The sequence below is a fragment of the Bradysia coprophila genome, assembly GCF_014529535.1.
Source record: "Bradysia coprophila strain Holo2 chromosome IV unlocalized genomic scaffold, BU_Bcop_v1 contig_5, whole genome shotgun sequence".
Taxonomy (NCBI): Eukaryota; Metazoa; Arthropoda; class Insecta; order Diptera; family Sciaridae; genus Bradysia; species Bradysia coprophila.
Genome location: NW_023503374.1, coordinates 4,344,176 through 4,359,629, shown reverse-complemented (window position 1 = coordinate 4,359,629; position 15,454 = coordinate 4,344,176). Strand labels below are relative to the sequence as shown.

The 15,454-nt window shown below is 33.5% G+C and overlaps 1 protein-coding gene across 1 annotated transcript in view; it reads right to left on the bottom strand.

Moving 5' to 3' along the window:
* Positions 1-15,454, bottom strand: part of LOC119071742 (leucine-rich repeat-containing G-protein coupled receptor 5-like) — a 173,783-nt gene that overhangs the window by 30,504 nt on the left and 127,825 nt on the right. The window contains exons 4-5 of the mRNA XM_037176774.1: positions 15,040-15,282; positions 97-257 (exon numbers count right to left, since the gene is read on the bottom strand). Coding sequence (XP_037032669.1) covers positions 97-257; positions 15,040-15,282 — 404 coding nt within the window. The remainder of the gene's footprint in view (positions 1-96; positions 258-15,039; positions 15,283-15,454) is intronic.

The following is a 15,454-nucleotide window of genomic DNA, read 5'->3' as shown; positions in this document are numbered from 1 at the left end:
ATATGCTCATAAGTGTAACTTTATATACAGGCTAACAGCTACACACTCTTAATATTATACAAAATATAATTGTGAATGTTTGCGTTTAAAACTCACCTTGAGTCTATTTTAACAAGTTTATCAAGACGATTCAGATGAAGTTCCTTCAAATGAAACAAATTTAATAGTGCTACAGGCGGTAGATGTGTAAAACAGTTTCCGCTCATCGACAAATGCGATAGGTTTGACAATTTTGACAATTGAAGCGTTGGCACAACCTGCAAATAAATAAGAAAAATATTTTTGTTAATATATTGAGTCATTCCGGTGTTGTCGGTTTCATTTGAGAAAAAAAAATTTTTTTTTTGTTAACTTTGCATGACAAGATGTCATTGTTGTAATGTATAATCACCAACACCTACTATCAAAAACCTGGTAACGTAAACTTACCTACCAACATATCACAATATTAATGTTCAAATTAGAAGGGTTAGGGCCTCAGACGAACAAGAAATTAGTTTTAGTTTTGACATTCTATTCACCTCAATTAATTATATAATTTAACAATTATTGTTGGGAAACTTATTAAATTTTGTGTTGTTTGTAATGGGTGTGGTAACTTTAATCACGAAAGTTGGCTGTGTGATCATGTGTGACGAAAATCATTTTCGAAGTTTAAACATTTTTTCATGGATTTTCGTTTGCATTAGGGCAACGCACTTCAAGCATGAGCGGTACTCTAAATAGATTACTGAAGCGGGACACTGTATCAAACAAATTTTGGAACGATAATAGTATTTTTCGTACCAGGACAGAAAAAATTCATTTCCTATTGTGGTATGACCAATGTTTTGTGCATCGGCCAGCTGAAATAGACAAGACACATCAATTTACTTGAAAACACACACTTCACATTCACCATAATAAATTTGATCAATCGTATAGTCATGAAAAAATTCTGGTAATTCCTTTTAAGGCTGTATACTTTGGGGAGGTCACGCAGATCGCCATTTTATTAGATATGCAGAAACACACCTTTTCCATACAAACAAATTCACCAAAATTGAATTTGTATGGCGTGGTGAATTTTTTGTATGAAACGTGGTGTGTAACCCGCGTATCTGCATCTGCGTGACCTTCCCAAAGTATACAGCCTTGATCCCTTTCACGCACAACAAATCGTAAAGAAATCAATTTTATCGGGCACCAATACTCTCTAGCAACCAAACTCTCAGCTCTCTTTGTCAAATTCACACCTTATTCCTTTGTATTCTACAAACACTATTCTACATATTGTTTAGTAGAGAGAGTATTGTCCGCACTATATATCGTTCGGGAAAACCTGACATTTCATAACAAAAAGTCATGGAAAAATATGTCGTATTTCAGTTGTCCGGTGCACAAAAATGTTTTTCGTATTTCGTACAAAATAGTACTGTATTTGGCAGCTGTCACTCGAAGTACGTTGACTAGGGATATGATTCAACATACCCTACATTTACATACAACCTAACACCATTAGAATATCCTTCAATCTTTTTTCATATAAGATATTCTTTCAACTCATATGTCTTTAGTGAATTTAAAAAAATTAAATCAAATTATTTAAGAGGTATATGTCGTCATCACCCCCACCTTTTTGGGCTGGTGTTTTCGTTGCTGATTATTATGAGCTATGTTTTGTGCTTTCAATGATGCTATCCAAAAATTTTGTGCTGCTCAGGCACCCGAGCACATAACTACTTTAAAGCATGTCGCTTTGTATGAGATACCCCTAATATATCAACTGCACCCAAAATACAATTCCAGGACTAAAATGTACACATTATGTGCTGACGATATCACCACACCAATAGTTTAGTGCTGCCACCTGTGTTCAGCAAACTACTTTCTGCTCATAACATGACACTTTCTATGGGAGACCCCTAATATATCAACTGTACCAAAATAACAATTCCATGACTGAAATGTACACATTATGTGCTGACAATATCACACCACCATTAGCTTAGTGCTGTCACCTGTGCCCAGCACAAAACTACTTTATGGTCAAAACATGTCACTTTGCATTGTATGGGAGACCCCTAACATATCAACTTTATTCAAAATACAATTGCAGTACTGAAATCTATACATTATGTGCTGACGATATAACTCCACAATTAGTTTAGTGCTGCCACCTGTGCCATCGAGATGCATACACAGTAAACTCTGACTATTGTCTAAGCCTCTTGTTACATGCACAATGGACTCAGGCTATTGTGCAAGCATTCTGTTTCATGCACAATGAACTCTGACTATTGTGCAAGCATTCTGTTTCATGCACAATGAACTCTGACTATTGTGCAAGCATCGAGATGCATGCACAGTGAACTCTGACTATTGTGTAAGCCTCTTGTTACATGCACAATGAACTCTGACTATTTCGCAAGAAATCTGTTGCATGCAAAACAAACTCTAAGAACTGTGAGGGGTCTACTATGCATGTTTTCTAAATATTTCATTCTCATCATGAACAGATTCACCATATTAAGGTTGATTGCATAAGTTTACAAACATCCGTGACTCTGACATATGCGAAGTAACATTAGGACTCACCCACAGCGCGAGGCTATTATACTAATCGCGAAAACGTTATTCTCTAAGCGAGAGTTCGAGCGAAGCTAGAACAAGCCAGTTTTGTGACGCATTTTGACAAACAAGGGAAACATTTTAAATCGTCAATCGTCCATGCGAAACTTAACGAAATCCGAAACAAAAAACAATTAGTCAGTCATGTCACGTTAGTCCTAGAGTACCTAGAGACACCGTTTCGTTTTCTGCTCGGGTGCTTTTTTAAATCTGTTATCGATAGCGACGACAAAAATAAGTGATGAGTTCCTCATTCGCCTTTATATAGCAAAATGTGTGTTAAAATAAATGAAGTAAAAGATTTTGCTTCAACCTATTGAAAGATCAAAAGAAGTAATAGATCAAAACTCGATAAAGTTGTATAGCTTGCAATATAAGAAAGGTAAAGGAAAAGTCATAGAGATGAATTAAGAAAGTTACACATTGTAAAAATCACACCCACAGCGCAATTTTTCGTGCTGTGCTGTAGTTTAGAGTGTAGCGACAGTTGGACTGTTAAATAATACTTTATAAACGAAAAGCAACTACAATTTCGATAGTTTTAATTAGACAGCCTAGCTTCAAGCACATTTCGCAAACTGACGAGGTTTCTCTCTCGGTTTTGAGCCGTTACATTACATTGTAACACCCAAGCCAGTGCAAAAGTTGTTGATGGAAATCAATTTTCCAACAAGTGTATGACATAAATGAGAGTACAGCACCGAAAACACCTGTTCCATAACGACTATGGAATAATTACAAAAATATTATGGGTCAGCTTTTGGTCAAATACTAACATGCACTGGGCATACATAATAATTACCGAGTTTTCTAAAATGGTAAAAGTGGTTAGTGTATCGTCTAGACATTTATTTATTCATAAAGTAGCAAAATGTCGGATAAAAGTTCGATTACATTAGTTTGTTGTGTAGAGTAATCCGTAATCACACCCTCGTCACTGACCTTTTTATATATTGTACACAAAGTAGTTAATGAGGGCTATCGTCTGTGATCTGATCGTAATACTCGTTTTTTTTCTCTTCAACTATAAAAGGGACTTCAAACATTGTTGTTCTATTACCCTTTCAGAATAGTATATGTGGGGTAAAATGGATGCGTGTCGGTCTAATAATAAAACATTTTCCATATTTCGTCGAACATGTTTATACACTCAAAAATGAGACACTTTATTGACTTTGTAAGAATGTTTGACTTCTAAACTTGTAATGTGCTGACGTCGTTTTATATAGTTGATACAATAATGATATTCATAATACTGTTGTATGCACAGGAAAAATGATTAATGGTGAGTGTTTATCGACTTAGTTTTTGAACAATTTTGCGGCAAGAGATTAAATGTAATCAATGTAACCGCACAATTTGATGCAGACAATAATTTGTAAATGATGTTTTCTAATATGGATGGCAAGGTGGAGACGATTAGTGTAACATTAAAACGAAATCTTTTTAATTCAAAATAAGTAACGGAACTTCGTACAAAAAGCAGATAAGGTTCTCAACGTAATTCTTTTCCTCAATGGGTTTGGAAAAGAAGAAAGAAATTTGATAGAAATACAATGCACACACAACAGCGCTCATAATTTATTATTCACGATATTAAGTGAAAGAACTTTCGACGATGAAATTTACCATTCGTTCGTTTCGTTGTAAATTTTGTCTCATTGAATGTGTATTTGACGGAACATTTTCTATTACATTAATTTATGAATAATGTAATAACTAAATCACATACAAAATTTCAAAGGTTCAATTCATGTTAAATTCACGAAGATTAATTGCTGAATATGCGTAAATTACACAGAAGGTTTTACATAAGACGGAATTTATTGATGAAGCGTATAGTCATTTGCTTCTACCTGGATTGATGTGTACATATTTTAGCGAATTCGCTAGTTGTAAATTTATGAACGGTGGCGGTTATTAAAATATTGATTTTTACTGCCTAAAATTTGTATTGTGAATTGAATAATTAATATCAATAGCAGGTTTAACCCCCACATGATGCGGTGAAATATTGATTAATGCATGAAGTCGTCTTTTGAATTAAAACGGAATAACTGGGAAATGCTTCAATGCAACCGAAAGGAACACTTCAAGGCATGAGTTTTCGCACATAGTTATTGATTTTGGTATTTTGGTGTACTATTTTGAACACAGTGAACTATAGAAATTTAGATCCAACGTTGTTCTAAAGCTGCGGAACAATCGAGGAATTCGATTCAAACTCGGGAGGATACGTCTTTGGATTTATTATTGATTGATTGATTTCTTCAAATTGCTTAGCAAGAAGAGATTTTTTCTAAAACACGGTTGGTTTGAAACGAGATTAAATAGGGAACGCCGACCACCATTAGAGACAACAATTAAAAAATCAGTTATTAGTGGTGGATAGGGCTTGTAATCCTTTATCCATATCAACAATCCGAAACATCCACGGTTGCTTCCTCTCGAAAATATCGCCCATTGAAAATCGTGATTTTTCGACCACTTGGGGCTACAGCTGCACAACCAGATGTTCTAATGTGATTTTTTTAAATAAAAAGTCTTAGAATTAGTTCCGCTACCGATCCCAATATAAGTCAGAATTAACCGCTACTCTACCGACCGTGGACGACACAGCTGCTGGTTCTCAGAAACGGCCAAGCCGTTCGGTCTGATTTTTTCCTGTGTGATGTTCTTGTCAATCACTGATTAATAATATGAAAAAAAAACATGGTGGGGGCGTTCCCTATTGAATCTCGCTTCAAACCAACCGTGAAAAACCTAATCCAAAATTTTTTGATTGCAGATCAGATTAATCGATTGGTTGAAGGTTTCGACCAATCGTACGTTAGAGATAATATTTGTTATTTAGAAGCTCTTAGAAACTGCTATCCAATTGTTATCGACAACCATAATAAGTCCTCGCCACAAAACCATTTTATGTCTTACTTCATTTATTAGAGTATCTTCTACTGTGTGAGATACAAAATCTAGTACTTCAATATTTTTAATTATTCTTTTCTGTAAGAAGAGAAAAATGAAATTCGACAAGTTTTCTGATTTGGAGTTGTGGTTTGTCCACAAGAATTTCGTTCAACCAATGAAAATATAGATTTTCATTTCCTGACTAAATTTTGTGTGTAATCATATACAAACCACAACGACTCTTACGTCACTAAATATGTCGAAATTCACTTTTAAGATAAAATATTCGTTTGCATTAGAAGTTCAATCAATAACGAAATAGGACTATCTTTTTTGGTAAAAAATGCATGTCTCTATTTCAAACGATTTTGACGATGTCACATAAGAATTGGTTGGGTGGCCATCAGAAGGCTTTTCTTCAAATTTAAGGGTGATTGTATTCCAACCAAAACAATTAATTGCAAATTCATACCCCGATGTATAAATTGTAGCAGCTGAAACCAGTTTTATCAACGTACTTTAAGGTTTGAGAGAAAAATTATTATTTATCTTGGAATTGAATGTTCATGAAAGCACGCAGCCATAAAAAACACGCAGCCATTAAAAAAGCACGCAGCACTATTGAATGAGCACGCAGTCATTGAAAAGCATAAAATGTCGTCTGTACCTACAATTCATAAAATATAATCACATCGAGAACAACAAGCCGAGAAAATTATGCCGACTATTACACAAATCTCAGCGGAATAAAAACATTTTTCTTATATTGAAATTTTCGCAACAAAATTGTAGTCTGAGTAAATAAATAAAAGGATCAAGGATGAGTGTGTGCATGGGTTAGGTATGAGAAGGCGTATATTATCATTATAACGACTTTTATGATGATGATGATAACTTTGCATTTATTGAATAGAATTTTCCAAGGTTTTTCCTTTTATTTTAGATGATTTTCATCAATGTGACGACTCTTCACTCTTACATAAATAAAGCACTTAGCGTCACTATTATAATTATTTTTTGCACGGGTTCGTTATACATATACACACATAAAATTCATAATACAGTGTAGGGAAGGTGATGCAAAGTTATTTGTTTAAAAGCCAACGGCGACAGCATGAGTTAATAGAAAATAACGTTTTAAATATTCACCAACGAAAACTAGGGGGTATAGAACAACAAAATTACCGAGCAAAAAGTTTTTCATTTTTTTTTCATTTTTACAATACACGATGCAAAAGGCTTAATTGTTTGGTTTAAAGTTGACGGTGCTGTATATGTAAGGCATCTATCAGTATTTTGTATTTCAGTCGGTTCATGCATTAAATAGTTTCTTTTATGCTAAAGTAAATAGAGACTCATTAAGTGAATGCTCCCTTCTTCGTTAAATCTATTTAGCAATATAATATTATTCGTTATAAATTGTCTCAAAAGGCTTTTAGAAATGAACAGAAATAAAATACAACGAGAGAGCGAAAAAAAAACTTTTTTTCTTTGTTAGAAATATAGACGTAGCATAATTTGCTTAAAGTTTCCGTTTTTTGTCTTGGATTTTTAATGATAATATTCCAGAGGCGAATTTCATATTTCCACTTGTTAGTACCTGTTTTATATACCATGTTATAGGTTATAGAAAGGGTTGAAATGTTGTGTTAATGTAGTTACAGTTGAAACTCAAGAGCGAACGAAATAAAAAATTTACAAAAAAAAATCTGGAAAAAAGTTAAAAACGAAGGGAGAAATTCATACCTCTCTACAACAAATTGAAATTAATTTGTCGCTTGAAGGAGAAGCAAAATATACATTTTTACGCTGCGAATTGTTTTTAATTAAATTAAGGGAAAAGCAGTTGCAATGCGAATAACGTATTCAATTTAAAGGGATTTTTCGCGATGTTAAAGAATTCTTATGATTTCCAGATTGTTGATAGTGAGAATATTACGGATTTAAAGTAGGTAAGGTTTTCACGACTCGTAAACACAGTACCGAATCTAGCGAATTAAAATTTATTCAAATTAAGTTATTGACGCTCAAATACCTAAAATAGTACATTGAAGTCACAAAAAATAAATAATTTTGTTCTAAGGCATTACTCGCTTCGCTTGCAAAACAATATATTAGGATTGCGACTCGAAGACTGCAAGTTTGTCATCTGTCATCGACAATGTTAACAGAAATAATCTATTCTGGCTAACGTGTTCTTTATATTAAACTTTATGTTGTAATAAATGAAGTAGTAGATTTGCATTGACTTCTTGAAATGCTCCAATATTACAATCCAATTGACTATTCAATATTTGAAATATCACAGTAATATGGAACACGTAAGTATATTCTGAGGTAGTGTATGTAGAGTAATATAGTAATTAAGGAGCTGTTAGAGTACCCAGTACCAATACCCATTTCAAGCACTAATTTTATATCAATCGATTATAGGCCAAATTTCTAAGACTAGCTAGTTTAGACCGATCTTGTACCTTCTGTAAGACTTAAGTGATCCCCATCTATAATTCAGCAATATATTGAAAGTGTTTTGTGACATCGCCTGCTCCAGCGAAACACTTTCAAATAAAAGCCATGACAAATGACTCAATCCATAATCTCAGCCAATGGACGAGATTTTTTTAAATCTTGACTAAAATAGAAATGATATAAACCCCTGCCTTTACCTAACTTCCGTTCTTTGTGGGAGGCTAAACATTTTTCTTCCAAATGAAACGAAACCGAATTCATAACAACATGACATGTGTTTCTCTTCCAAAGTAGGGCAGATGTGAACCTGGAGAATCACACCCAAAAGTGTATCTCTATCTTAACTTGATTCATTACGCTGTAAGTGACTCGCCGTGGCTTTCTTTGTGATTACAATTTTCCATTAAATTCCGTTAATTTAATGGCATTAGCTTCAACCAAAAATGACATTGATTGCACAACGAGATAAAGTGTGTAACAAGAAATTTGCTTTCAAAAAATATTTTTCAGACAAATTTTTTTTTCTTCCCTTCCTTCTCCTAAATCCTCAATTTTCATATTTCCGTTTAAATTCTCCTCTTCCCCATACACCATTTCGAGCGTATTTTCATTTCTAACTTTCTGTCGTTTGCTATTATGTTCTTGTGCACGTAAATAAATCTCATTAATTACAGGTATAATGTAAATTTAATTTGTTTCTATCGCAGATATTACACAGGAAATTTCTTCCAGCCAGTCAACCATAGGCAACGTTATTATAACAGTTAATTAAAATTTGGTTTGGTTTATTTTAATTTAGTATTACCCGTCGTACATTAGGGTATAGTTTGTTACCTTTTTGCCAACAAGTAATAATTGTGTGTACGACGATGGTTTAATAAAGCAAAGTCTCAAGTTATAGAAAATATCTCACGAATATTGCCAACATCATATTTTCCAGCGAAACCACAAAAATAGACAAACTATTACTATAACAGTCAAAACTAAACTGAATACGACTGGGGACAAAATAGGATAGCAGTTTATGCATGAACAAACTTTATCTGTGTCTCAGATTAATGTTGGAAACGTTTTACGTCTGGAATTTTGTTACGGGTTTTAAGTAGTTGTTTTATAGTTATAATTTCCTTGGTCTATATTTCCATTGAAAATATTTTGAGGGTGGATGCTAATCTCGAGCTCTGTATTTGAAATCTTGTGACAAAACACAAATATTATAGCCGCCAGATATGTTTCGAAAATGTTAATAATTATACACAAAACAGAAATTTTGCGTTGATGATGTTGACAATGGAGATTTCACTGGAAAACACAGGACGTGTGGAGATACGATACAAATCGGATTATTCGAAAGCTCTGTAATATCCTGAAAATGCATAGAATTCCAAAACAAGACTACACATATCATGTTCATAATGCTATGGACACAGAAGTAAAATTACAAAGTTTTGTATTTACAACCGCATTACATGCATGGTATAGATATGTGTGTATGGATATGGTCGGTGGGGTAGGGGTACACGTATCTGTGGAAGATGGGGTTGTGGTGGATGATCGTATTACGAGCAAATACAAACGAATGCCAAAATGTCTTCGTTATTCGTACAAATGCAATTTTGATAAGCGAAATGACTTTGCTAAGAGCTTTGGAGCAAAAGTTTAATGCGGAATGCATGTAAATGAATGTTGAAGTCGGAATAAACTCAATAAATTCAATAAACTCAATACACATGACTGGAAATATCAACAACACAATTTATATGTAGCATTAATCCGGTAAAAGTGGATGGAGAATTTGTAATCTTTTCTCTGTATAGCGGAATATGACAGAACATACACAAAGCATTTTAGTTATGTTAAAAATTATTTACATTTCCCAACTTGTAGCACCGAATGTATTTGGCTCGCGGGGGATCATTACTTGCAAATAAAATGCTGGAAAAAAACAGCTCACAATGTTGAATGCATTTTGTTTGTCATTTTGTCACTTTGAAAGTTTTTTCTTATTCAAATTATATATGGAAGAGTGGTCTCCAAGCAAACGGTTTAAATGTCAAGAGTCAGTTCCAACTAACATATTGGTAACGGCACGTGTACATCTTTCAGAAAGGTGGGAAAATTTAACACAAATCAATTTTAAGGAATTTAAGGAACGTCAATTTTTCACACTTTTTTTTTGAAAAGAATGCGGAACCATTTTTTGTTGTTGGTGATAGGGGGTGATAGCTGGTTGTTTTCAGCAAGGACATTAGAAGATTATATCCTAGAGCCATTCCCCTATACACAATCATGTCATTGTTCTGTGTAACAACAAAAGTTATGCCGGTGCCTCGGAGCAATTTCATGAAATTGAATCGAATACGATAACGTTCAGCCCAGCGACGGCCTTTAAGAAACCAACGCAGTCACTGATATTTTTTAAAGAAAAGAAAAATTGTCTCAAAACGATATCTACTTCGCATTCAAATTTATACGCTTAATAGGCTTACAACAATATAACAGATGAAAACGACTGATAATATTTTTGTCTTGTTCATGTCTTTGAACCAGCCTGATTATACGCATCATATTGTATTGTATACGTAGAGATATCAAACTGGTATCTGGGAAATTTTCGTCCGAGAATGGAAAATCTGCTGTTAGTTTAACTGGAAATAATGTTGATAAGCACAAAAGGCTGGTTCGATTATATCGATTTTGTTATTCATTTCGGCACAGTGAAGACGATTCGGTTTTAACAAAAATAAAATTTTGATAGTAAACTTATACCGAGGGGTAACCTAACCACTGTGGAATTTTTGGGACAGGCCAATGGAATTTTTGGAATTTTTGGAAATATTCTAATTTCGAGTGGAACTTTCACTATTGGAATTTCGAGTGGAATTTCCAATATTGGAAGATCAAGTGGAATTTTTCATACAATCGCTAAAACGAACTGGTGTGCATACGTTATTTTGCACCAGCTGGTCACATACAATTCCAAATGGGACGAGCTGGTGCAAAATAACGTTTGCACACCAGTTTGATTTAGCGGCTGTATTTGGATTTCAAGTGAAATTTCTATTATTGTAATTTCGAATGAAATTTCCAATATTGGAAGTTCCAGTGAAATTTCAAGTGGAATTTCCATTATTGGAATTTCGATTGAAATTTCCAATATTGGACGTTCAAGTGAAATTTTTCATATCTAGATTTCAAGTGGAATTTCCATTATTGGAATTTTGATTGATATTTCCAATATTGGAAGTTCAAGTGAAATTTCAAGTGGCATTTTCAATACTGGAATTTTGAGAGGATTTTCAAGTTAAACTTCCAATGAATTTCGAGTGGAATTTCACACATTGGAAATTCAAGTGAAATTTTTAGAATTTAGTTGAATTGAAATTGTTGGGCCAGATTTTTTGCCAGTGGTGATCCCCTCGAATTTCACAAAACATATATATAAATGCTAGGCCTAATGCTATTTTTGCTAGTGACACGGGTAAAATTTATGTTATTAAATGGCATAACCGAATCACGCTGACTGGTATGAAAAAAAAAACTGAATGTAATCGCTTGGCATGGAGAGGCATTAAGTAAATAAAATTAAGTTTTTATTACTTAATGAAGTATATAATTATTTCGATGCATAAAATTTCCTATTAACACAACACTTTAGTATTATAGTACACACAATGTGCTCCATGGATTGAAATATATTGAAACCCCCTCGGTTTCATGCCTCAAAGTTGTGTACATACACCATGCAGTCAACCCCTCAAACCATTGTTAAATAACAACAACTTATTCTTCATTCCGAACAGTTAAACTCTTTGCTACTTAAATATATAAAAGCGAAATGGCAGTAGATTTTCGTGTATTACCGAAGCACGTTTCTATACATGTAAAATATAGCTCAATTATACAACCTTTTTGTTTTGCTTTTCTTTTCACCATATGCGTGCAGTTAATTTTGACGGTAAAAATATTTCTGCTTTGTTTACCAATTTTCGTCCCAACTTAAACAACCCGAGCTCATTTTTCCATGCGATTATTAACAGGTTTTTTTTCCTATTTCGCTTTACCAGACTTTTTTACATTACATTTTCATTTCTTATGCCCTTGTACCCTTCCAACACACAAACTTGATGATTGTAATATTATTTTGGTAACGAACGAAAAAAAAATGATAAAATTGAAAATGGAATAGCGGTACAACGGGGGTATAGCGTATTTTGATTTGGATACGTAATTATGAAATAAGCATTGGGAGTAGAGTTCATTTGAATTTGAGGGAATAATAATTACAATGGACGAATTAAAAGCTTTAAGCGAAAAAAGGGAATAATTGTTTACATAGCAAGGAGTCTTGACAAGTGGGAGGTGGTGCGGACCGTGCTACGTTTTGTATATGAAGCACAGAAGAGAATGGGTTAGATCCAGAATTAAGAAAACCTGTCTTGCTGTGAGTCTTACAACCCTAAAAATTTAAATTTATCATTTGGGGTCTGGTGAATTCCGGTCAGCGTTAGATTAAACTGAAGTTTTAATGGCCATTTTTCAGAATAATTTGACCAGAAACTGGCATTTAATTACCAAACCTGCAGTAATCAATTTCTGGTTAATATTGAATCAGGTGGTACATGAAATCTTAAGTTCGAGTTCAGGTATCAGGTTCTCGTAAATGTTCTGAATGAAACTGATCCTGAAATCATTTCAGGTCTGGTGATTTCACGTCAGAGTCAGGTTAACCTGAAATTCTGGAAACTACAAAGGTTAACCTGAAATGACCTGTATTTATCACACCTGAAGTGATAAATATTCGGTTCATTTGGAGTTTACAATCTTAAATGAAGTAAGTCATGTCAATATAAACCTGATCGGAACATTATCACTGCATGCGAAGGGATGAGAAAAAGTTTGTTTCTCCTTTGAGGAATGCAAGTGGTATGGCCTAGATATGTGACATAATAACACGAAAGAATAACAACGTAATAAAGTAATGGTAATGGTAATGAAATGCTTATAAGACAAATTCATTTAGCGATGACTGTTTTCGAATAAACAGGAACACAAATGTTATATTTACCTTCATGAAATTGTATTATATTGAAGAATATAAAAGAATGATTTGTCAAACCAGTGAGAGTGAGTAAATAGAGCGTTTAGTAATAAATACGTTTGCTATGGAGAGTATTGTATTTTATTTCTGAGCATGAACATCTGTTAATTCCCCACATGGGGGCTCAACTGAAGCCTTAGTGATTAAAGGCCTTAGTGAGGAAAGACCTTAATAGTGAGTGAAGTACTGTTGAAATTAAATAGAATAATAAGTGAAATCTTGTTTGATGCTAAAGCTTAGTTTTAGCTAACGATGTACGTTGAAAGATTTGAACAAATTTCTTAGAAGTAATGTTAGTAATGGGTCCCTAAGTATGTCTATCAACTAAACGAATGTCTATCAAACAATTTACATGAGAACGAGATGATTAAAACAACACTATGACTCAGTTTATAATTGTATTTGCAGCGTCTTTCTTAAAGTTTTTCGTTGAATTTTCTCTAAAACGAATTTTAATAACCATTAAAAGTTGAACAAGGATGAAAACGATACAGTTAAGAACACTTCTTCATTAGTTCAACTTCTAGTGCTTAAACTAACTTGTCGCAATTAAAATAATTATTATTTTTTCAACAAGGAGCAGAGAGGAAAAAAAACAGAAATGCGGAGACGAAATCTACCAGAAATTCTTTCACTTCACCGCACACACATTGAGCAACACAATAACGATATGCACCGCAAAAACGAAACTTTTTCGAAAACTTTTTGAATTTTTGTTTGTTCACTCTGTTCAGTCGTTAAACCGTCATGCCGAACAACTATATAGCGTCGCTTTTTATGCAAATTTCTTTAACAGAATTAAAGATTTTAGTTAAAGCTAACACTGAAGAAGTTTTATTATTTAAATTGGGCTTTTCGTATTCAATGTTTAGTTTGAAAGTTTTATTTGGATGTGTCGGAGTAGTTATACACACAAGAAACGGATTGAGCGGTTCAGCCATTTAAAATTGTTAAGAGGAAGAATTTTGTGAAGACGAAGAATTTCACTCAATTTTTTGCATCAATTTTTAATCAACAAATTCATTCGATTGTTGCAACAAATCCAGACGATAAACAGTAATGAATTTTCCTTGTACCGACTAATTATTGCAAAAAAAAAACTTTCGAGTATAATTCTGCCCTGGTTTTATTGGATTTAATGGTTCAAATTTTAGAACTAAATTAACATGATCATTGAGTCAATTGCATTGACATCCTTAGATTATTCAGCGGTTCAATAAGAGCTAAAGAAGTGATACAACGTCTAGACAGACTAATAGATATTTAGAGTCCATTCACTTGGACATACAATCATGACAGCCGACACATAAATATCATGGGCCAACATTTCAAGAACTTAGTCTTGATGTCTTTGACTTAAGGATTCAAACCGACACTTACAGATGAAGTCTAAAGTTTCAAACCTACAGTGATAAACTGGTGCTGGGAGCAGAGCCGACGTACACACGCTTCCATACATATTCTTCTAATTAAATCCAAGATCGGGTTAACATTATTTTTTTTAATACCGACTTAAAATGAGCTCCTTATTGGCTCTGGAAATAACTAAGCAGCGGCTTACTATCGACGAATTTCATTGTCCGTTAAATAACCAGTATGTCTATCAGTTTTGTATTTCAGCTACATCTATCAAACTAAATGTTTGCAGTTTGCAATCAAAATTTAAAATGTGAATTCGTTCTACAATACGAATGTTTCAACCTCAATGTTTCAACACTGCCAGCCGATGCATTCTTTTTTGCAATGGCTAATTAAAGAAAATGGAAATGAAAAATTAATTTAAATAACTAATTTCATGCTTCGTGTAGCAGAAACCAGTTACGTGAACTTTGATTTTAATTTTTTGATAAAAAAAACGAGTTCGTTGAAATTTGAAAGCGTTTGTGTATCGTGCTGAAATATTTATGTAACTGAAACAAGAATAAAAAACTAACAAGAAAATAGGTACTCACCGTGAGATTATTATCAGCTAAATTCAAAGTCCTTAGTTCCAATAATCCATCAAATGCTCTTTGATCCAGCTCATTCACAACATTTCCTGTAATTTTCAGAACCGACAGATGCTTGAGCGATTCGAAGCTGTCGTTTCGCACAAATTCAATGAAGTTCCCCGACAAGTCCAGTGACCTTAACTTTTTTGTGTACATTAGATTTTCTGTTGGCACGTCTAACAATTGATTATTTTCGAAATTTAACTGAAACGAATAGAATGCAGTGAGTTAGAAAAATTTGCATTTAATCGGTTGGAAAAAAAATGTGTAGCAACAAAGCAACTCAAGATTTATTTATCAGTCTTCAGTGAGTGATGATGGTTCTATTGAAAATTTTAATTTGAAATTGAATTATTCGAATTGAAACCAATATCAG